A 25979-nucleotide genomic window follows, 5' to 3' on the forward strand; every position below is an offset into this window, starting at 1 on the left:
CAGCAAGTACAGGCTCAGTTGAAAATTTTTAAGGGAAATTTGTGTGGGAAAGACACAGTAGTAAGAGAAAACTATTATTGTTCTTTTTTCTTGCTCTCTGATCCCAAGGAAAATTTCCATCTCCTCATATATTTACTGTCAGTCTTCAGACTATATGATTCCTGACTCTCATCTCCGTCTTGAACTCCTAAACCTAAATAGGTACAAAAACTTTGGTTCTGCTACAACTCAAATTAGTTCAAATGCAACTCAAATTACTTAAGCCAATTTTATTGGCTCATAAAATGCTAAAACATATAGGAGTTGATTCGTCTTGGATCCAGGGACTCCAGTGACACCACCAGTGCTCTGTTAACCCCTTTCTTCTCTTTTCTTTTCCTTTCCCTTCCCTTCCCTTTATCCCCTTCTTATCACCCCCCCCCCCACCTTTTTTCTGCGTTGTCCTGCTGTTAGCGTCATTTTCAAGCAAGCACTTCCCATGTAGCCCCACACTGAACCAGGAAGATGGGAAGCCCCATCTGAACAACATGTGCAACAAATACAGAACGAGCAGATCTTCTAGAAGATGTCTGGAAAGAAAAAAATAAAACTCTTCATTATTCTAATTCCCTAAACCATTTACTTACAATCCTTTTGTAGACGCATTTGATAAGAGAAAGCAAAATGTTAGCTGAAAAGACTCATGCCCTACTCCCTAAAGAGATAAATACATCATTTCAGAAAAAATATATATAATTTATATTTACGCATTTAGCCAAGAATCTATTTTCAATAGACTGTTCCTCAAAGGTTTGGAATTACAAAGCAGAGAAGAAATCTCCTTCTTTAAAAAAAAATCACCATTTGAAATAAAAATGCTTAATCAGATTTTTCTGTCAAATCATCTCAGTCCCAAAATGAAATGTTATAAAAACAAACAAACACACAACAATAACAAAAACCAGGCAGGATTTAAAGAATACAGATCTTCAAATTATTATATTTCTTATTTCAATTGGTCAATAAGTCATTGAATATTCATGAGCTTTATTAGCCTATCTCTCTGCTAGTCACCATTCTATGTGAATAGAATACAGACCTTGCGTTTATGAGTTAACATGGAAACAAACAGATTAACAGGTAATTACATAACAGAATGTGTTATACACAGAAATGGGTATTGGAACACTAGCTCTTCCTAGGAAGTCAGGAAAGTCTGCAAAGAGAAACCATTTGAGATGCATTTTAAAGAATAAGAAAGAATATTTCAGGCTGAGGAGACAGGGGCTAAGGGAAGATGTCCCAAGAAGATAAAGCCATTTGAGCAAAATAGCATGAGCAAAAGGGCCTAGCATTTGGAGAAAGGATAAGTACTTCAGTGGAGTACACACTGGAAGCTGGAAGTGATGAGAGCTGAAAGGAAGGTTTCAATCAGATCTGAAGACTTTAAGATTTTATTTTAATTCCAGTATAGTTAACATACAGTGTTATATTAGTTTCAGGTGGACAATATAGTGATTCAACAGCTCCACACATCACCCAATGCTCATCAGGACAAGTGCACTCCTTACTCCCCATCACCTATTTCACCCTCCCCCGGCTCACTTCCTCTCTGGTAACCACCAGTCTGTTCTCTATCATCACGAGTCTGTTTCTTGCAGATCTGAAGACTTTAGACAGTAAATGAAGAAGAGTATTCTCCTAGCTAGGAATCTTCCCTTCACTATTTTAGAGAAATGCAGCCTCACTTAAGCATGCATATAGGCAGCACACTGGGCACTCTACTAAAGATTAAAATCCCTAGTTGTCACTCTTGACTCATTTTTCTCAGGGTAGAAGAGCAGGACAGCCTAGAAGGGGTTTTGGTGCAGATGTCATCACTAGCTCTGTCATACAGGGACCCTATGTCTGTCTTCATAGAAAACCATCTTTCTCAGTCATGCTATGTATTCTTTCTTATAGATGGACGTGTGGTTTTAGTTGACGTACAGAACACATTTAAACCCTGTTCAACTAATCTAATAGAGTAAGTGGCCTGAGCATTCCTGTACACAATTTTTGGTGTACTTGTTTTGTTGGTTGTTTTTTCCCAGCTGTTGTGAGAGGACCTCATGTACTACAAAATCTATCCTGTATCCCAGCTATGTCTAGACCAAGCAGAAACCGCAGGATGTCTCTTGCATGCTCATGAACATCTTCCCTCAAACATTTCATGTCATCTGCCATTTGCTTCCTCTCCTCAATTCTGGTGATATTTGCTCCAATGGGCTGCACTGCTCAGAGATGAGCTGCTTTTACATGATGAGGGTTATCATCATCATCGGCCACACACCACCATCTCCTCCTGGAATCCTCAAAACACTACAAAGAAGGGTTATTAGACCTTTTATTTCCAGTTGGGAACCATGTATCAGTGCTGCTGGTAATCAGTGTTTGTAGGCTTTAGTGAAAAGAAAGAAAGAAAAATATCATTTCAGTTTTACATGAGCACCTCTTTTTCCAATGTAATCAGGCATACATTGAAGACAAGAGACTAATTGATACGATGGGCAAAATGGTGTAGTCATGACTGAGCCTTCCCTTCTGACAATCATATTTTGTTTCCTGGACGAGACTTTCCTTTCAGGTGACATTCTCTCCTAGGCTGCTTGCCAATCCCTCATTATAACTCATTTTCAGGAGGGCCTAACTTATACATACTGAACCCAGGGGCACACAGGTGAACGAGAGAAAGCAAGTCTTTCTTGCTCTTCAGTTCATGCTTTCCATGTGTTGGCAGCCCTTGACTTTTGGGAAGAGCCACAGAAACAAAGGACATATTTTATGTAGCTATATATTCACTGCAATGACCAAATGCTTAAAGTGCTATATGAAAAAAAAATGCTTTAGAGGCTCTAAAATGAGAAAAAAAAATATGTATTATTATTATTATCCTGTGAAACTTTTTAAAAATAATCAAGGAAAGTTATTAACAAAAGGTTACACTGATAATCAATAGGGGGTGAGGAGGGAGGCAGAGACTTCATGTACTTGAAAAAAACAAGGATAGTTTGGCCCAGGAGCAAAGCCTTGGTTCTGGTGGAGTGAAACACCACTGAGAACAGTATGGTATGTGTCACTCAGAATTCCTCCTGGCCTGCCCATGCCTGAGATTTAGGAAGACAGTGATACAAAAATCCTCATGTTTTAAAGATACAGGGCATCATTAGTTTGATACCCCCTGTAAATGAAAGAGAATGACATTGCCTTTTGTTCTCCCTAGATGGCTGTGTTGTGGGATCCAGCTCTTCCCAGTGGGAGAGTGGGCATTGTCTGGGCAAGGGCAGTGGTACACCTGGCATCACCAGATCTGCTTATGAACACTTTGATGAAATCCTCCAAGAAACCTCAGAAATGCTTGGGAGTTGGGAGGTTAGTCTTTTTTGTGACCTAGGTGCATGAATTATCCAGTAGGAGATCAATTACCATGAAAAAACCCCCGCAACTATGTATCCACCCCCTTTCCCCACAGACTGTCCTTATTGACTATCTACAGTTGGCTTACCCGTGTTAGTGTACATCTATAACCTCTGGCTCATTCCTTTGGTGGTTCACTACCTCCTTAGAAAAATCCCTATGTAGATCACACCGAAAACCACACCATCACCCTTTGCGCTTCTTAAATTCATGATGAATTTGACAATTAGACAAAACTCCTCATCAGCTACAGAAACCAAATTTCGGATTTCACTGATGCAGCAACAGCTCTTTATTCTCACGCACTGCGTCCGGTACAATCTTTGAGTCTCATTGTGCGATTCAGCTCTTAATTGGCCTAAGAGCACTAAGCTGTCACCTTGAGTCATAAGGAGTCCCATGAGATGAGATTCTCACTCAACCGCCTCCATCCTTTCCTTATCTCTTCCTCCCAACTTCTTTCACTGCCTTACCCCCTGCCCCATCTATCCCTCTCTCTTCTCCCTGCCAAGTTTTCAATAGTGCTGTGCTCCTCAGAACTGTATCTCGTGCCACGCAGCTGTGAGCATACTGAAACCTCTTCTCTCCCTTCTCCCAACCTGCATCCTGTCCTTTCAAGGACCAGCATGTCTCATCTCAGCAGAGCTCTCCACCCCTCACAGCCCAGCCCAGAGTCTGAGCACAGGTTGTTGCATGCTCTGGGGCTTCTCCACCTCCACCCTGTTCTACCTCTCCACCCACCTCCTCCATCCCTGCCCAGTCTACACCTGGAGGCAATTGCCTGCTCTCCCAAGCTACTTAGACCTTTATCTTCACTCCCCATCCTAGAGCCAGTTTTACTGCTAGTTATTCACCTGCAGGGAGGGGAGAAAAAAAAAAAACAACAACAAAACAGAATGGAGGCAGCACTCCCATAGCTTTCAGGAGGCAGCTGCAGGGGAATTCAGATGCTCCAGAATGATGACTTTCAATCCCCCCCCCCTTTGTTTAACCATAACCCCTCACAAGAAATCCACTTTACACTCTGACCCAGAGTATACACATATAAACTGAAGAAAATATAAATTAATACAACACACTAGAGGAAAGAACAGGATGTACTGACTATGTCATGCACAGAACTAACACACATGAACAGCCACACATTTAAAAAGAACTGTAAACTTCTGTGGTATGCATGAACTCTTTATTATATTATGTACATTCCTATGTTACAATGATAATAGGTAACAGTGATGGGGCACTTGCTCTGTGCTTGGCACATATATTAAGTCATTCAATTCCCCCAACACTATAGGTAGGCCCTTTATCAACCCTATTTTACCAATAAGGAAACTGAGGCATGGAGAAGTGAACTAACTTTCCCAAGGTCACATGGATAGGAAATGACTGGACCAGAATTTGAATCCAGGCTGCCATACTCTGGCACAACTACTCTCCTCAGCCCCATTAGATGTGTAACTTAAATCACTACATAGGCTTCACAAATCAAAGTATATTGCTATTTATGGGTAACTTAATGGTTTTCAAAGGTTATCATTAATGTGATTCTGGTTCCATTCACTTACTTTATAATCTTACCTCCTGCAAGACGAAATTAACAGTAAATACATTTGACAGACTCATTTTTTCAGGTTTTGGAGATGGGTATCTTAAGCAACAAATTAATGTTAAGAATTAATATAGTATTTCTTGTTAAATATAAAATACTTTTAATAAATTACATGTCTAGGTCTCAGGACAGATTGATATCATGTATTTTGATATTATGAACAAAATACAAAAGCCTTTCAGTAGTAATTTAAAAATGCGTCTTTCCATTATTCCATTATTCTTTTAAACGAAAAGGGGGAAACATGTACATTAATGCTATCACTATAAACTGAATAAAAGCTAAAAAAATAAAACCCACTCCTACAAAATTATAACCATGTGCTAGTGATGAAACAATCGTAAAATCACAAACATTGGAAAACGGAGCAGAATACAATTTTGTTCACTTAAAAGAAAAAACAATACCAAAATTTGGGACCTATATTTCAATTATTGATCCTATTTTTTGATTATTGACTTAAGTTTCCATTGTTTCCATTCCATTCTAGATAAAACAACTCTTTTTAGGTTCCTTTGTTTCTAGGAGTGCCTGGGTAGTATGTTGATTTATCATCTTGATTGTCATGTTAGGTTAGAGGAATTTCAATCTTATATCTGAATGCTATTTATCTGTCAATAAAAATGGCTGCATTTATGAAATCTCACATTGGAAAGCTAAGCAAATGTGGAAGAAAGCTCTACAGAAGGCAGAAGACCTGAGCTGACCTTAAACAAGTCCTTTTTGCCTGATTTGATTATTCTAAAATATATTTGAGCATACACCATATGGTAAGTTCTAGGGCATTAAAAGTAGTAATCAGCAATCATATTGGATAGAAAAGTTCACCACACAAAAATCATCGAAGAATTAATTATTCATTATAAGAATTAACTGTGCAGTTTTACTTAACACAAATCCAAAGTTTTCTTTCTCTTAAGTTTATAACAAAATGTATTTATTACAAAATACTTATTTCCCAGAATCACAAACTATAGAAGCAGGGAGCCTTATTATTTCATTTACCAGAACATTTCCACTTCATGGAAAAAAGCTCTGAGATCCAGAGATATGGCAACTGAGCTCAGGTATAATTTACTTAAAAATGTATGGCAGGGAAGGCTTTAAAAACATTAACCACAACTTTCCTTGTATACTGCCAAGAAAAACTAATTTTTAAGGCCACAAATTTTAAAATGACCCTTTAAAAAATCAGTTGATCTTCTTAATGTTTCCATGTCTTTGAAGTATTTAAAATGCTTTGTCTTCAAACTAAGTTCTATGTGAGTTGGTACAGAGAAATAACAAGGACGGCTGTGAAGTTACCCTAATGGGTCACGCCTACTCAGACCAAAGGGGGGAAAAAAACAAGTTTAACAAGTTCTTGCTAAGAACATACATTTACTAGACCTATTAATTTAGCAAAATAATAGTAATGTTATTATAAAGCAACTGTAGTAGGTGGTAAGATAGTGAGATAGCAGTGGCCATGGGACACTGGTCAAATCTCTCCCATGTTTGACAAGTTTGATTCCAACACAACCATGTATGTGCACCATACGCTGAGTATGAGGTAACTTTTCTGGTTATGGTTCTATCTGGGAGGTATCTCTAAATGAACAGCTATATCATTAGGCAGTAAAAGTCCATTCAGCTTCCAGGAGTGCCTCTAATTTCAAAATCATTTTGAAATTAGGGGTTTACCATTTAAATCAAATATTCACCTCAACTTAGAGAATCTGGCAACCATACATCGCCACTTGTCCTAATACCGCTTTCAGGTGGGAATCTGGGAAACTCTAGCGTGTATCAACCTCACAATTTATCAACCGTCAAAGTGCAGGAAGGTCACTACCTGACTAGATGCCACAAATTCCATCTTGATGGGTTAATAGCCCCTAGTAAGCAACAGTCTCTTAATTAAGTATACGCGGGGTTAAGTTGAGAAGACGGATAAAGCGTCACCACCTATCTACTCATCTGTTCATTGCTGTCAAATATTGGCCAGTTCTAGACATAACCCAGACCACTGAAGCATCCACTTATCTTTCAGCAAGTTTTGATAATCTTTAGTTTTAAGTGCCACAACTTCCTATAAATTCAAGGACAATAAACTACATATAAGATTCTTAAATATAAAGGTGTTTCAAAAGATGGTGAGTGATGCATTTCATAATGTCTGCAAAAGAAATGAAGGTTTCATTTAAAATACACTTTACATTTAGGAATGAAGGAAGTGTTCAAGTACTTTCATTAACTCCGACACTCTTTGCTCTTCCACCACTGTTGCAGTAAAATGTGTAGGGCAGATAACCACACTACCAGAATTCCTGAGTTTATATTTGCTTTTCTTTTTCAGTATTTATTCTATTACTAATAGTGAATATGAAACAGTACTATTAGGAATTATCTCATTACATTTAACAACTTTTGAACTTTGGAATGTTTAAAACTAACAATTTCACATCAAACATGTGATGTAAGAGAGTAATTCAAGCATCAAGTCAGACAGCCAATTAGAGGAAATCTAATCTTTCCAATTTTTATAGTAAAAAAACATTTTGGCTGCATTCATTTTTTTTTCCTGTATTCATGCTTGAAGACCATATTTTTATTGGAGTCAAAAACATTTTATTTGAAGCATTAACAACTTTATGTAAAAATTAATAAAAGTAGATTCATTGAAGAGAAATAAATTTATCCATATATTTTATTAAATGGTTAATCTCACAAATATGTTTAAGATTTTAATGCAATATTCCCTAGTAGGTACAGCATCTAGTTGTAGGCACTCAATAAATACTAGTGGAATAAATGAAAGAATAATTTTCAGTCTCAAAAACTCTTGGAACACTCCTTGTGGGTAGAAAAAAAAACATTAATGAATTACTCATTATTTGTTTCAAGATAAATATGTCTTAGGCTCATTCATGTTAATAGTTTAAATGGTCAGTGATACTCAGGTAATTCTTATTTTTAAAGTACTGGATTCTCCTTTTAAACATTCAGGTACTTTGTATTTATACAAAAAGTTTTTACTAGATTATACTACTAGCTTAGACTATTAATATCTGTCAAAAAATACTCAGTGACTAAAGTAACAATAAATCAATTTAATTTATATTCTATTACTTTTATTTTATTTTTCAAGAGAATGTTTTTATAAATATTTGAAAAACTTAATAAATATTTGGAAATATTACTTATTATTTAACTAGTAAATAGAGAACATATAAATTTGGATCTATCAATTATTTAGTCTACACACACAATGATGGGTAAATGTAAGATATCAGAGGCTCCTTGCAATAATTTTAACTTCCCAAGTTCCTGGCTTACAGGTTGGGCTGCACTGACCTGAAGAAAATAAATAATATAAACATAAGTACAAAATAATACTGTCATTTTCTCCACAAGGGCATTATCCTCTCTGAACTATAACTTCCTTATGGATATCTTGGATCTCTGACACCTAACAGCATCTGACACATAAGAGCTCAATCCACATTTATTGCATGAACAAATAATCTATTGAATTTCACTAATTGGCAAGTTTCTATAAATTTATCATTGCCACTTTTTCTAAGTACACCCCCGGAAAGGATCTTTTGTTGTTTTAATAATCGGTGGGTATTCTTAAAGTTGTGTGTGTGTGTGTGTGTGTGTGTGTGTGTGTGTGTTGAGAGAGACAGAGACAGATGGAGAGAGCATGATTGGGGGAGGGGCAGAGAGAGAGGGAGAGAGAGCGAATCCCAAGCTGGCTCCACGCTGTCAGTGCATAGAGCCCGACGTGGGGCTTGAACCCACGAAACCGCGAAATCATGACCTGACTGAAAATCAAGAATCCAGGGGCTCCTGGGTGGCTCAGTCTGTAAGCCTCTGACTTCGGCTCAGGTCATGATCTCGCAGTTCGTGAGTTTGAGCCCTGCATCGGGCTCTGTGCTGACAGCTCTGAACCTGGAGCCAGCTTCAGATTCTGTGTCTCCCTCTCTCTGCCCCTCCCCCAGTCACACTCTGTTTCTCTCTCACACAAATAAATAAACATTAAAAAAATTTTTTTAAAAAAGAATCCAATGCTCAACTGACTGAGCTACCCAGGAGCCCCAATAATCGATGGCTATTCTTAAACCAAATGAGTGTATGTTGGGATCTGAGTGAGGATGAAGAAGGGGGCATTTTGAGGAGCAAGTGGAATTCCTGCTGCAGGGTGGAACATATTATGACAGGAGTGTGGTCCTATTTGTACTTCTTGCCTCAAAACAAAGAAGACCTCTGGGAAATGCTCTCTTTAAAGAGTGATCGACTGCTAGAGATAGAACTGCTTTTCACAAAGAATCCTGGTGTGGAGGAATCTTGTGGAGGAATCCTGGCCCAAGAAAAGCTTTACATATAATATCTTATTCAATGCCAAAAAGCCCCTATTTCTAGAATTAGGGATAAAGGCAAGTGGAGATTTTACTATGGGATATTTAGCCCCAATTCCAAAAGTCTTGATGATAAACAAAAGGCAATGAGAGGATATTCTTTAGTAGACTGTGAGGGGTTTACAGAAAAGACCTACAAACTGACACACACAAACGAAGACACACACACACACACACACACACACACACACACACACAGAGGGACTGAGGTCATCCCCTGGAAAGAAGATACATAACAAATAAGCAACAGCAATAAATTGCTAGACAAATGTTTGGAGAGGAATACCTAGCACTTAAGAGAGTCGTTTGGATTCAATCATATACATAAAATGAACACGAAACTTTCCCATCAGGAGTCTCATTGTCCACTTGTGCTGAAGAGAAGCAGCTTATCATGGGGCATCTTAAGATGCTTTGCAGATGAGTAACATAAGCCAACTGTTGAACAAACACCAGGAAAGTAGCACTTGGCTCTCAGAAAAGTAATTCTGATGTGGGCTGATGGAAGCAAGCAAGTGATGGTTGCAAAGACACCTTGCTAGGGAGTGTCCTGAGGAGAACACAGTTAAGGAAAGAGAGACTGGCATGACATCCCTGTAAGGCCCTTTGCAACCTACTTAACAACAGGAAAAGAAAATTCACTTGCATCTCCTCTTGGATTAAAATAAAGCATGGCCAGTTACAACAGAGCAAACCCCAAGAACGATCCTATCAGATCCTTTCTCTTTCAACTCTACAGGTTTGGGCTTATTGTGGCTTTGGTATACTTTCCCTTTAGTACAACACACTTTCCCTGCTCACATCCTTCTTCATCTCCAGACATCCTCCATATTCCATTAGGATCCATCTCTACGGAGACTCCTCTCACTCTTTGAAGCATATTGGTGTTTTCTCTATAGAATTTTCTTCTATTTCTATTACAGAAGCTGTGGTGTAACATTTTAATTTATTTTTTACCTGCATATAAAAAAATCACACACATACCTCACATATATTCATGTGCTCAAATCCTAGCCCAATATGTGCTCAATAATTCTTGTTGATGCTTCAGTACCAGTGAGCGTGACTCCCCCTGACTCTCTGGCAGCCTCCGCTGAGAGTGCCCAAGTTGTCACTGGTAACCCTGCTTGCTGGCCAGGAGATTAGCAGTACCTCTTTCCCCGCCATGTTCTCAAGGATTCTTGAAGCAACATCCGTATCTATGGTCTTCAGTATTCTTAGATAGTGAGGCCTGGGTTCAGTGGAGCTGAGATTGCTCAGGGAGAGAGGGAGAAGAACTACTTGGGTATCTCTAATAAAATAAACACCATGAGACCACACGGATGGACCATAGGATTTGAAAAACTATTATCCTCAGGCTCAAATGACTCCTATGGCTATGAGACCATTCGTAACTTGGTTCCTGCTGAATCCTCTGGTTTCTCCCCTCATTTTCCCCTTCTCATGGTTCACTTCTGTTGAACTACTTGAAGACCCACCAACTCACCATGATTTTTCGGCCCCTCATTTGTCCCGCAAACTCTTGCCTATTAAACAGAGAGCATCATCTCCATTTCTCAAATGAGAAAACTGAAACTCATGGGCATTGATTGATTCACCCAAGGTCACACAGTGGAAGATGTGGATTTGGTCTCAATTTGTCTGACTCCAAACTTTATCTTCTCTCCTTTAGGTCAAGCAATTTCTCCTAATTAACAGAAGCATTCAGGTTGTTCTCCATTGCTGGTAATATCACAAAAAGTGTAAAAATAGAACACTCTCTAGATCACTGTATCTCTGTAATTTGTGTAACATTTGTGATACACATGCCAAGGCAATTTAGAAATAGAATCTTAGTAAGTTTCTCTGTCCAAAGTTCTCTAATTTTAAGATACATCTAATCCACTCTGGGCACTAAGTAAATATATAGTCTTTGGCCAAGATCTCACTCTAAAATTGTGGATTTAGTAAATGTAAAATAAGACCTAAGAATTAACATTAAGAGCTTTTTGAAAAATAATTTTCCAAATGCTTTTTTGTGTGCAAGACATTTATTACCATGAAACTTCATACCTCCGAATGGAAGTAAATATGTTTGATGGCAAAAACTTATATTAAGATTCTGTAGTTACTTGATATTAGTCTGAGATGAGTTGATGATATAATAGCAACACAAGATTGCTGATAGAATGGGGTGTTTCTTTTATACTTCTCAATCAATATCTCTGAATATATGCAGATGTCCCTGGGTGTTCTTCTCACTGACTCTAAATCCACAATTCTGTGACTCACGATATACAAGTTTGACTGCTTGGATGTGCAGTTCCAGAGGTTAGTCATCAGCATTTCATGATACCTAGTAGATTATATCATGGAATTTTGATGATGTTTGCAGTTGCTAGAGCTGAAAAACCTTCCCAAGAATCAGAAACATGTTTTAAAAACCTGTTCCCAGGTTTCTTGTTGTAACTCTGTCATAATTGCCAAAACATATGCACTACTCACTGACTACAAACTGAAAACTTATTCTTAAAATCCCCAATAGTAGAATTTAAAAAAAAAAAAAAAACATTGCTTGAGATGAAGTGATGAGGAAGTAGATACAACAAATACTGATTATTTTTCAAGAAGGTGCAATGAAATAGAATTTATATGGAATTAACTGTAAGACATCAAGTCTAAACAAGGCTGTAAAAATTAAGGTGGTAAAATTTCTGAAAAATGGGGCTTTAAGTAAGTTTAATGTAAAATATTTATTGAGCATATATGGGCTCTTAGGCAATGCTAGGAAAGCAGAGGGCAGACGTGCTCCCCTATTTTATTTTATTTACTTATAATTTACATCCAAGTTAGTTGGCATATAGTGCAATAATGATTTCAGGAGTAGATTCCAGTGATTCATCCCCTATGTATAACACCCAGTGCTCATCCCAACAAGTGTCTTCTTTAATGCCCCTTACCCTTATAGCCCTTCCCCCACCCACAACCCCTCCAGCAATCCTCAGTTTGTTCTCCATATTTAAGAGTCTCTTATGTTTTGTCCCCTCCCTGTTTTTATATTCTTTTTGCTTCCCTTCCTTATGTTCATCTGTTTTGTATCTTAAATTCCTCATATGAGTGAAGTCATATGATAATTGTCTTTCTCTGACTGACTAGTTTCACTTAGCATAATACCCTCTAGTTCCATCCATGTGGTTGCAAATGGCAAGATTTCATTCTTTTTAATTGCCAAGTAATATGCCATTGTATAAATATACCACATCTTCTTTATCCATTCATCCGTCGATGGACATTTCATGCTCCCTAGTTTTAAACAGCTTTTTCTCAGGAAACTCTAGAGTACCATTCATACAAGTTCTTATGGCCACACCCAAGTTCCTATGGACTCACTCTTTTGCTTCTAATACATAGGTCTTTGACCTTAGTAAGACCTCTAGATTCCTATACCCTGCTTTTCTTCAGAATTAATCATTTAGGGGATCTACTCCTCACTTCCTTCCCTTCCCAGAACATACTCCATAGTCTATTTCTTTGGATACTCTTGACAATATTCACCTTCATGTTATTCACAAATTTACCAAGAATCATCGATTTTCAAATTTGTTGACTTTTCAGTATTTACCATCATCCTTTTAGATCTGTTGACAAAGTTTGAGACACACGCTTTTCCTCTTAAACAACTCCCTTTTGTTTTCATTCATTTATTACTTAAAAAATATTTACTGAGCATTATCACGTACCAGATTCCAGAAATACAATTTTGATGTAAAGAACAGCATGGTTCCTCTTCCCATGAATATAACAGTCTAGTGGTGAGGACAGAGAATAACAATCACAAAAACACATGTAACCTTGCAACTATGATAACTGCAAAGGAGACGGATAAGGTCTTGACATTTGTTCCCCTTTACTCTAAAAGCCATTGAAAGTTTTTAAAAGAGATTGTTATGTTTAGGCTTGCTCTTGGAAATACCTTTTTTCCAGCAATAGTGTAGTAAACAGATTAGAGGTTAGCCGGAATGGGATGTGGATCCGTTAGAAAGTTACAATAGTAATCCAGGTGAGGCACCATAATCGCTCGGCTGGGACAGTGGTAGAGTCAAGATGGAGAGAAGAGAATGAATCTGAGAGATATTTCCGTAGTAAAACCAGTAGAACTTGGTGATAGATTGGAAATGGAAGGATAAGAAGAAAAAGTTGCTGATACCTCTCAGGCTTCTGTCTTGTACAACCAGATAGATGGTGGTTTTACTGGCTGGTCAGAGTGAAGGGACCCTGCAAACTGGTGCAGCCACTGTGAGAAACATTATGAAGATTCCTCAAAAAAATTAAAAATAGAACTACCCGAATCATACTACTGGGTGTTTACCCCCAAAATATGAAAATACTAATTCAAACGGACATATGTACCCCTATGTTTATTACAGCACTATTTATAATAGCCAAATTATGGAAGCAGCCCAAGTGTCCATCAATAGATGAATGGATAAAGAGGTGATATACATATGTATATATACATAAGTACACACAGTGGAATATTATTCAGCCATAAAAGAATGAAAGCTTGCCATTTGCAGTAACATGGATGGATCTAGACAGTATAATGCTAAGTGAAATAAGTCAGTCAGAAAAAGACAAATACTACATGATTTCACTCATAAGTGGAATTTAAGCAACAAACCAAGTGAACAAAGGGACAAAAAAGAGACAAAAAAAAAGACTCTGAAACACAGAAAACAAACAGAGAGTTACCAGAGGGGAGAAGAGGTGGAGGGGGGAGGGGGTGCAACAGGTGAAGGGGATTAAGAGTACACTTGATGAGCACTGAGTAATATATGGAATTGTTGAATCACTATATTGTACACCTGAAACTAATATAACACTGCATGTTAACTATATTGGAATTAAAACAAAACAAAACAAAACAAAGTGAAGGGACCCTTTCTGAGAGGGAGAATGTAAGTTTTCAACACTCTGAGCTGTATCTGAAATTTCCAAAGGAAATGTCAAGTAGGCATTTGGATATATAGGTCTGGAGTTGAAGAATAAAGGTCTAGACTGAATAAGTCTATGGGTAGATTTATTGCATAAAACCAATCTATGGGAAGAGGGATACAAGACCAAGTTTCATGAAATAATGCATCGAATGGGTCGTTGGAGAAGAATATGCCTGCAAACAAACAGAAAAGCAAGAACTAGAGAGTTGGGAGATCAATCAGGAAAATGTTGGTGCTCTATTTTTCTCTTGTGTTCAGCACTGTTCTGGAAACTACTCATCTTAAAATTCTTCCTGTGATTTAAATTACATTGGATTGAACCAGTTTGACCACTTCTTTGAAGCACCTTTTCTATCTCTTTGCTAACTCTTCTTCCCCTTTACCAAGCAAAGAAAGTTTTCTCTTCAGATATTTTCATATCATTCTCTTCATCCTCTCCCTAAGTGATTCTACCACTTACACAATTTTGTTGTCATCTTGAAACTGACAACTTTCACATGTATCTCTCTAAACCTTATCTGTCCATCTACCTCCAAATGGACACTTAATATTGTCTCTTCTATTTCCAAAAGGTCAATTACAAAGCTTCAAATATCTTCACCTTTTATTATAAAATAAGGCCTACTATGATAAAATATAGAAATGGGTCAGAAGAGTATAAAATTCAGCATGCAATTTCTTCTTTAATAAACAGATTTTTGTAATTCCAGACAATTTCTATGCATATAAAGAAATGAATATACACAACGCATATTTTTACACAAGAGGTGTGCACAGTGTTCTGCATCTTGGTTTTTAAATTTATTGTAACTTAGATCTCTTTTCATATCAGTATATTTAAATTGGTCTCATTTTTTAAAATTCCACTATATAAATGTACCCTAATTCATTTAACAAACTGTGCCCTGATAGACATTAAGGTTGTTACCAGTTTTTCACTATTACAATAATGCAATGAACATCCTTGTATGGGTATTTTTTATCAGTGTATCTGGGGCTAATTTCTGAGAATGGAAATGGTTGCATCAAACTGTATGTATAAATTTTTGTTATTGTCAAATTACCTTCCTAAAACATTCTACCAACTTGCACTTCCACTTTCGGTCAAGACGATGATTTCATATTTTTCTACTTCCTCTCCAATAATGGGTATTATCCAATTTTTTGTTATCAAATTCTAATCTGATTGGTGAAATAGTTTTCTCTTTTTTTGTTGTTATTGTTATTTATATATCCAAATTTTTTTAAGTAGATTTCATGCCCACTGCAGAGCCCAACTCAGGACTTGAACTCAACCACCCTGAAATCAAGACCTGAGCTGAGGCCAAGAGTCAGAGATGCTTAACCACCTGAGCCATTCAGGGAGTCCCTATATTTTCAGTTCTGACTAAAGTTGGGCGTCTGTTTTTCGGCCTATTAATTTTGTAGAATTGTCAAATTCTACAAAAAAAGAAATTTGGGGTTTCATTATCATAAGGCGTCTTTCTGTAAAAAACAAGGTATATCTTTCTATTGATTCATGTTTTCTTCATGTTCCTTATGAAATCTTTAATATTTTTATCATGCAGGTTCTATACATTTCTGTTCTGCTTCATGATGAGGTAGTTTACATTTATGCTCACTACTACAAACTATTAGATTTCTTTTATTATATTTCCTAATTGATAATTATTTAGATTACCCATTTATATTTCTTTCATTATAATCCCTAACTCAATTTATTTACATTACTGAATTTTATTAATTAGGTGCTCAACCAACTTAATAAATTTTCAAGTTGTTTGCAATATATTTTTAACTGATATTCTTGGAATTCTCATGTGAATGAGAATTTATGATATGTGAATAATCATAATTTTAAGTTGTATCCAATATTTTTATTTGGCCATTCATTCCAGAAATAAGTCATATAATAGTGGGATCCTTTTCCTGAATTTAATAAAAATGTGCTTACCATTTTGACACTGAGCAGAGTGGTAGATTTTTGGATGATATATAATTTTTATCAAATTAGTGACTTTTATTTCTTCATATTCATTCTTTCATTTAGAAAGAAGTGATGAATTAAATCAAGCTTTTAAAAGCATCTGTAGAAGCTTTTTTTTTTTTTAATTTGAGCTATTACAATGGTTAGACACTGCCATAGGTTTGTCTAATATTGAACTACCTTATATCTCTAGGGAGACTTTCAACCAGTCACAATTTTTTAACCTGCTCCCCAAATCCATTTGTCAGTATATCATTTCCAACTTCAGCAATTGTATTAATGAATAAGATTGTTCCCTTTGGTTTGTTATTGTTGCTTTTTGTTTTTGTTGTCTTTGTCTGATTTATTTTCAGAATTATATCTTTATAATCTGCCAATGACTAACGTTATAAATGAAAATCTCTTAGTTCTATTTCCCCTGCCTTTTTTCCCTTAGAGCATGCTATGCTATTTTGACTTGATTAAAAAAGGTTCTTGACAATGACTGAATTTTCATGAAAAATATTCTTCATGATATTTAATTATTGTTTTTTTAATTGTGTCAATTAAACTATATTTCATCAAAAATTTATAACGCTATTCCTAATTTTTTGTTTTGTATATACTGGTGGTAAAACTATTTATAAAAATAGACATCAGGGGCACTGGGTGGCTTACTCAGCGCAACTTCAGCTCAGGTCATGATCTCGTGATTCGTGACTTCGGCCCCGTTTCAGGCTCTGTGCTGACAGCTTGGAGTCTGGAGCCTGCTTTGGATCCTGTCTCTCCCTCTCTTCTGCCCTTCCCTCACTCATGCGTTGTCTCTCTCTCTCTCCCTCTCTCTCTCTCTCTCTCAAAAAAATAATAAAATAAAATAAAATAAAATAAAACAAAACATTTAAAAAATAGACATTAAAAACATTATAATTTCTAGGGTTAAAATGCCCAAATCAAAATTTTTCAATTGTCCCATAAAAAAGTTCTTTATTGCTAATCTTCATTATCATTGAACATTCTATGATTCAGAACAAAGAATCAAAAATTATGTTTAGTTTATGTCGCCTTATAATCTGATACAAGCCAGCATTATATTTTGTATATCATAACTGACATTTTTAAAGGTTCCAGGCCATTTTATTATAGAACATTCCCAAACTGACATTTCTCTGATTGGTTTCTCATTTAACGATTCAGGTTAAATATGTTGGACAAGAATACTATATAGGTGACATTATATATAGTTTTTATAGCATCATGCAAGGAGGCACACATTGTCAGTTTGTCCCATTACTGGAAATGATTAATTTGATCAGTTGGTGAAATGGTATGATATTTTGAGATCATGTAAATATCCAGTTTCCCAACAAATTTCCATTCAAGAGTATTAACATTCATTGATGATCTTCACCTGAATCAGTTATTATTTTGCTGGGTACACTATTAAAATAATCTAATTCTACTTTATCCCCCCTATATTTATTAGCTGGCAATCTTTCTAAAGAAGAACTTACTGTCCACCCCACTACCCTGTTGAGGAACACTATGGGCTCACGTATTCTTTTTTATTCAGAGCTCATTTGTAGCATTATTCTTTTTGATCCTTTTTGCATCAAACACACAAACTATGGTTACATAGCAGAGGACTTTGTTATTAGTAGATATATATAGTCATGGTATTGTGTCATGATATACACAACTTACTTCCAAATTATTCAAAGCATATAAATACACAAACTATACAAAATATGCCTTCCAAAATGTATGTGTATATGAACAGAGAGCTAATGTGAAAAAAGCATTAGCAGATTTCAAATTTGGATGAAGGCTGACTTTTTTTAAGCAGAAAAGGAACAGAACAAGACAGACAAAATGTTAAAAACTGCTTAGTTCTAACATCAAAACGTCAGGTTCCTTTTTCTTCCATTTCACCTAATATGAGAAGGAAGTGTTTCCCTCCAGTCCCCATCACCCTATTGCTTCACCATCATCCAACCTGTCTGCTGGTTTATTTTACTTTTGTCACACTTCTATATCCTTTTCCTTTCCTACTGAAACCAAACTATTTCAGGTTCGTCACTTAAACTATTATGGTGGCCTCCAAATTCATCTTTCTCTGGTGTCTCTTCTCTATCCATTCCAACAGTTCCACGACAAATTCCCAAAGCAGGTATGACTTTGGTCCATACCTTGCTCAAAGCCCACAGTAGTTCTTTGCCATAGAAGATCATCCAAATACCTGAGCAGGGCATTTAAAGTCTTCCACATTCTGTTAACACATCAGCCCTGCTACCTCTCACAAATAGTCCACATAGGTCCAATTTTATTCCATTTTGGCTGGAAAAATGCATGTTCCCCTCTACTTTCTTTCCCAGCTACATCTCCATTTATTGAGAATGTATTCAACCGGAAATTTCAAATTATACCTCTTCCATGACGAGTTCTCCAATTCCCTTAATGTAGAAATTATCTCCTTTTTTTCAGGGCTCATAAAATGTTACAGACCTTTCCTACAGCACATACATCAATGTGTCTCGTCATAGAGACAAGACAAGCCCCATCACTCCTTTTGAGATCCAGTCAAAGTTACAGCCTTCTTAAAGATAGAAAGTTCTATTACCTATTTTCATCTCTCCTGACAGCCAGCATAGTACCTAGTAGGCCTCAAGAAATATTGGTAGAATTGAATTTTGAAAACTACAGTCACCAAAAGTTTCTGAAAATGACAAAGTAAACTTTTAATGTGCTCATAGACTGTATACACACCCCTAAATGGAAAATACTCTAGACAAATTTCAATCAGTATATTATCCTGAAACATATTAATACCACTATCATCAAAAGCAGGGTCTTCAAAAATGAAAAGCAATGGTGGAAAATGTTAAGAATGTGCAGAGTGACTGTACTTTGTTTACACCAAAAATAATAAATAACCTGGAGACATAAATTTGCTGCCAAGGGGTTTCAATATGAAGACATTTTTATCTGGAAGGAAATATGAATTTATGAGAGTTTTTGAAAAGAGGTGTGACATAAGGAGAACAATGTTTCAGAAACACTATTCTGGAAAATGAATGCAGTATGTATTAAAAGGGCAAGTGCAGACATACCATTAGAAGTGTGGCACAGAATGCCGGGTGAAGAGGGCCTGGAGAGGGTCTACAGCAGAAATGAAGACAGAAAGGCAACATTGAATCAAAAGGAGATATAAATTTGAAAATATAACATGAATTGAAAAGAATAAATCATGAATTTTAAAAATCAACTTTAGGGGCGTCCGGGTGGCTCAGTCAGTTAGGCATCCGACTTCGGCTCAGGTCATGATCTCACAGTCCGTGAGTTCGAGCCCCGCGTCGGGCTCTGTGCTGACAGCTCAGAGTCTGGAGCCCACTTCACATTCTGTGTCTCCCTCTCTCTGACCCTCCCCCGTTCATGCTCTTTCTCTATCTCAAAAATAAATAAAAATTTTAAAAAATAAATAATAAAATAAAAAAATAAATAAAAATCAGCTTTATTATGTCTTACAGGTGTAGTCTTTAACATTGTAAGATTTCTCCAACATCATCTCCAACAAAACAGGGTTAAGGGTTCCCAATGTACCCCATGTTTGTTTCTATTTAGCAAGTCGGGGGAAAATCTGTTGTCTTTCCCATTCCAGCTAGCCTGGAGCCATGTGAGGGCAAGAACCATGGGATATTCATCTTTGTAACCCCAGTTCCTAGTATAGTCAAAGCATGTAGTAGAAAAAAAATATATATATATATATATATGCGTGTGTGTGTATATATGCATATGTGTGTGTGTGTGTGTGTGTGTGTGTGTGTGTCGTAGAACTGTACTGATGATAATTTACTGTAAGTAAAATGAAGGACTGAACTTGCACATGAAATCCAAACAGTCCACAGGGGTGGTAGCCAATATATACAGGTAAGTGAGTAAGAAAGCCTTCCAGAAGAGAGTAACAATAGTTCTATTTCAGTATGTTTGCAGCTACAGAGTAACCTCTGTAAGGGAAAGTTCAAAATGATTTTGAATGTTCCACAATGCCTAGCATAGCAATGAAAATGAAGTGGATGCACAATTAAAATTATTTTTTTTAATTTTTTAATAATAGCTTAGTCTCTAACCACTGTTATTTTATCATAAAATATTTAACTTTTAAGATACATCCCAAGGACCTCAAAATCATCTGATATTTTTTTCCCTGTTCATGAACATTCTTTCTATATAGAGAAAAATACGTTAAGATGTGATGCTATCAAATTCTTATTCTAGAATTGACTAGAAAAAAAATAAAATTAAGATTTTCCTTAAATCGGGTTTAAAAGAAAGGCAGAAGAGTTGGGCCATAGATTATTCTAGGCAATTTAACAGTCTTTCTGAAAACATAAAACTAAAAATATATTTCTATTATAAAGATGTATCTTTTCCTCGGTGATTAACTGCATTAACGTTGGTGGTTACTTCCAGTCAGGATTTCTGCTCATACACTTTGAATCAACTTTGTGGATTCTCCTAAGACAACTAATTTACTAATGAGTCATATTTTGTATTACAAATTATAATCTGTTCACCTAGTGCAGGGGTCAGAAAACTTGTGTAAAAAGCCAGATAAGTAGTTATTTTAGGGTTTGCAGGCCACTCTGTCCTAACTACTCAATTCTGCTGCAACAGAGGAAAAGTAGCCACAGACAATACATAAGCAAGTAAGCAATTTTTTTCAATAAAATAAGAAAAAAGGCAGTGGGACCAATTTGGCCCATGGCTATAATTTGTCAACACCTACTTCAAACCATTATTTTAAATGTCACTATGAAATTTTTCAAATATACAGAAAATCAAAGAGAAAACCATATACTATTATTTAGATTTAACAATTAACTTTTTGCCACATTCACCCTATGTTATTGCTAAATTACCATAAGGAAAATTTCTTTTCTTTTTAAGTTTATGTATTCATTTTGTGTGTGTGAGAGAGAGAGGGCACAAGCTGTGGAGGGGCAGAGAGAGAGGGAGAGAAAATCCCAAGCAGGCTCTGCACTGATAGCGTGGAGCCCAACTCGGGGCTGGAACTCACGAACCATGAGATCATGACCTGAGGCGAAATCCAGGGTTAGACGCTTAACCAACTGTGCCACCTAGGCACCTGTACCATAAGGAAAATTTTTGTCACCAGTTTTGCCCATGCATAATTTAGCAGTGTCTTTAAAAATAAAGACATATTACTACATAACCTAATAAAATTTATAATAATTCCCTGTCTATATTTAAATTTTGCCAAATATCTCCAAAGTTATTTCTATAGCTGTTTTGTTCAAATCAGGGATCTAATGAAGGGTCAGACATTATATTTGGTTGTTACATATTAAAAGAAAAGTATCTTTTAATCTAAACAGCAGCCTCCAAGGGCACCTGGGTGGCTCAGTCAGTTAAGCATCCGACTCTTGGTTTCAGCTCAGGGCATAATCTCACAGTTCATGGGTTCAAGCCCCACGTCGGGCTCTGAGCTGACAGTGCCGAGCCTGCTTGGGATTCTATGTCTTCCTCTTTCTCTGTTGCACGCTTGTTCTCTTAAAAATAAATAGCTTTGGGGCGCCTGGGTGGCTCAGTCGGTTGAGCGTCCGACTTCGGCTCAGGTCACGATCTCACGGTCCATGAGTTCGAGCCCCGCGTCGGGCTCTGTGCTGACAGCTCAGAGCCTGGAGCCTGTTTCGGATTCTGTGTCTCCCTCTCTCTCTGCCCCTCCCCTGTTCATGCTCTGTCTCTCTCTGTCTCAAAAATAAATAAACGTTAAAAAAAAATTTTTAAGCTATTTATTTATTTTTATTTTTATTTTTTTTAAACGTTTTATTTATTTTTGAGACAGAGAGAGACAGAGCATGAACAGGGGAGGGGCAGAGAGAGAGGGAGACACAGAATCCGAAACAGGCTCCAGGCTCTGAGCTGTCAGCACAGAGCCCGACGCGGGGCTCGAACTCATGGACCGTGAGATCGTGACCTGAGCCGAAGTCGGACGCTCAACCGACTGAGCCACCCAGGCGCCCCTAAATAGCTTTAAAAAAATAATAGCAGCCTCCATGCCCCCAGACTTTCGTGTGACTTACTGAGAAATACTGTGATTTTAAAAAATGTGAACAAGATCTGAAATCAATACATCTCAAAGGAACATTAATCTAGAGACAAATACAAACATTTTTGTTTATATTATCCTTAATATAGTTACCTCAATTTCTCTATTTTTAAGATTTATTTTATTTCCCTTATTTTTTTAAACAATTTGTGGAGCTGATTAGGGCAATTTGACACATATGAAAGCAGATTTCCACATATGACATCAAAGCATATTTCATAGGGTTTCTCTGAAATATATGAATCCATGCTATGGGTATTATGTATATGAAGGGGGATAGAATGGTCAGTTACTTTAATTAGGCTTAAGACATTCTAGATTCATAGAATCCATCACCTTTAGTGAAAGATGCTGATTATTTTGTCTTTCAAGAAGGTATTATAGTATCTCAAACTGTGAACAAATATAGAAAGTAGGCACTTAAGAAGAGATTCTAGAGTTTGCAGTGCCTCATGAGAGAGAGGAAAATCCCTTCCCAGGAGAACTTTGATCCCTGTCAGAAAAATCTGTCAGCTTCTTGGGGAAATTCCAAATACAGAAATTACCCCAAATTTCATAAAATTTCTAGAAACAAGAACTGTTGGTATATATGTGGTAACTCCCACACTAACCAATATCAGATAGAAACAGGGTCTGGTGAGACCAGAAACCAACTTGTGTAGCAATGTTATGTGACAGTGTGATATGAAATCACAGATAAAGTGGCTGGAAGAAATAATTGAGAAAATGTGAATATAGAAATGGGAGGGGTTTGTGTTGACTGTGTTTTAGAGTATCTTAACTCATTGTCATCAAGAAATAGGATCACTAAGGAGGAAAAGGGACTGGGTAAACTCACATAACAAGAGTTCATAAAGGAAAGGGAAGCAAAAGGCATTAAATGGAAACTCAGAAAGCTAGAAGTCTCCCATATGAGAAAAGGAATATAGCAGATTTAATTAAAGGGAGTTAAATTTCTAAAGAACAAGCATTAAGGTTTAGGACGAGACAGAAGATAATAAAAGCAATGATGCTCTCACCTCTCTACACTGTGCAATATGTTAACCACTGGCCACATGTGGTTATTTAAACTTAAATTAGCTATTAAATGGAGTTAAAAATTCAGTCATATTAGCTACATCTCAAATGCTCAGTAGCCACAGATGGGTAGTGACTACTGCACTGGATAGCACAGATAGAGAACACTTCCTTCCACGTTTCAGAAAGTTCCATTAGACAACACCGTTCTAAGGAGATGAAGATAGTAGGAAAGAGGAAAAGGCAGGGAAAGAAGTGAAGGGGGAGGAATGATGATTCATAAACTCCCTTTCCTACTTGTGCTTAATGTCACTCGTTCTCATGGGACAATCAGGAGAGCCACTGCTCTGCAACATTAAGGTTCTGTCACACCTCCTCTCCAGAGAGCTGCTGGAGAGATCGCTGCCAACAAAGGCTCTAGGTGCCTGGGACTCTGGGAGTAGGGCTTTGAGTTAGGGGTGGAGCCAGGGTTGGGCCAGGGGAAAGGGCATTCACTGGATGAAGAGGGCCTGTGCATAGCCTAGCACCATGCCCAAAATTCAAGGTGGATAAAACATTCACTTGCCACTGAAAAGGTGAAAGAGAAGATCCTCTCATCTCTGGTGCTCAGTGAGTTTTCAGTCATTCACAGTCATACAATCCTACTACTAATATCTTGCTCAGACTAAGTCATAGGTCAACACTCACATTCTATCTTACTCCCCTAAGAGAAATTTGGCCTGAGACTATTCCTCTTATTTCATTTATTCATAACGATCAATTCTTATCATTAGCATTCTTATTCACTGAAACTACATACAGGCATTGCATTTCCTTCTCTCTAAAGCTCCATGAGGAATGGCATGAAATTTCAAACCACCATTGAGGGACCTTCTTTGCCACACATCTGTAATGAAATGACTGCATTTGGTAGAGCCTCGGACCCTCAGAGATATCCTCTCTTTCTGAGATATGCTTTGTGTCTTTTTGACCATAATCAACATCTTCTCAGCTGGATCTCTTGTTCCACACTGCCATTTCAAGATTTCCCACCACTCACGATATGTATACTATACGCTGCCAGGTGAAGAGAGCATAACCCAAGAACACTTTCAGTGTTGCCCTGTGAGAGTCACTATTTTCATAAATTCCAGGGCTGCCTTCAGTCTCCCATTTGCATGTGTGGGCAGCCATTTCTTCAGTGTATTCCCCATGTTCTAATTGGCTCGCTATCCAGATTCTTGGCTCTGTGCTTGGGACTCGTCATTGACTTTTCACCCACCTCACCTGCAGAGCAGCTCTCTCTGGATTTTCATTAGCATTTCAGGCAGTGATCTTCATTTGTAAAACTATTGACAAGATTTTAATTGGTGGTCTTGATTTTTACATTTAATCTGGCTTAGAGATATTTTAAATTTTGTTTTGCTACATTTGATAAGGGCAGAACCTTAAAAAGGGAAAAGTACTTGAGGAGAGAAGACACTCGGTTAGAGAGAAAAGAGAGGCTTCCTGGACTCCAGCTGTCTGCTTAAAGGGAACTGTGACATATGCAGAGGACCTTATAACAGTAAGTATCATAGTTTTGCTTGTTTGGATTAACACTTTTTAAAAAAATCCTCACTGTTTAACATCAGCAAATTTTCTGTTTCTTTTACAATAACTTAAAAAAATGACTGAATATTTTCTAACATCCACTGAAATGGAAAGTTTATGATTTTTGACTCTGACCTGAAGGTTCTTACTATTATTAGTCTGAACCAGATAATCCTTTTTGAATAATATCAGCATCCAGACTACACTTGCCTGTTTAAGAGAGAAGCTTAAGCAGCTTATAAATAAAGCACAGGGAAAGCCCCTATCAAGTGTATAACTCTCCATACGTCTGATCATTTTAGATGCTTGACACTGAAAGCCTTCATTAAAGAAGTGAATCTTCCAGCCCCACAGAGAGCTGCCTTTCAACTGGAAGAAGGGTGTGTCCCTAAGCTTTTACCTGGGAGCAATGATGATCTTGTCAAGCATTTCAGTGAGACCAGCCCAAGTTTTTAGGGTGGGGATCTAGACTGGTTATACGTACCTTCAGTTCTTCTCCCAGAGAAGGCAGAAACACCTCAAAGCCTGCATGTAAGAACATCTACTGAGAAATTATTTTAATCAGACACCAGCTGAGTGGGGGAAAGAAAAAGAACAGAGAAGAACAAACAAAACTCCCTTGGTCTTGGATGTAAGAGAACCCAGCTGCAATGGACTGGCACTTTGTTAGAACAGCTGCAGTGCTGTTCATTTTTCTGGTAAGTGGATTCTGTTAAAAAAAACCCTCATAATCATGCTCATTGTGAACAAGTGAGAACTTTTTTAGAAAGTGTTATTTAGTGTTATTTCTAACCTAAACCCATTAAAAGTTTATGTTAATGACAAGGTGATTTTATGAACTAGATGTTTAAATAGTGTTTCTCTCCTTAAT

At 37.0% G+C, this 25979-nt stretch overlaps 2 protein-coding genes across 5 annotated transcripts in view; one reads left to right on the forward strand and one right to left on the reverse strand.

Annotated features, from left to right (window-relative positions):
* DSC1 (desmocollin 1) overlaps nt 1-25979 on the reverse strand; it is a 361845-nt gene that overhangs the window by 151220 nt on the left and 184646 nt on the right. The gene's annotated exons all lie outside the window — the stretch shown is intronic.
* The window catches only part of DSG1 (desmoglein 1), a 42174-nt gene continuing 41774 nt past the window's right edge, over nt 25580-25979 (forward strand). The window contains exon 1 of the mRNA XM_060613514.3: nt 25580-25806. Within this exon, the coding sequence (XP_060469497.2) occupies nt 25759-25806 (48 nt within the window). The 5' untranslated portion in view covers nt 25580-25758. The remainder of the gene's footprint in view (nt 25807-25979) is intronic.

Source organism: Panthera onca, chromosome D3 (assembly GCF_046562875.1).
Source record: "Panthera onca isolate mPanOnc1 chromosome D3, mPanOnc1 haplotype 2, whole genome shotgun sequence".
Classification (NCBI taxonomy): Eukaryota; Metazoa; Chordata; class Mammalia; order Carnivora; family Felidae; genus Panthera; species Panthera onca.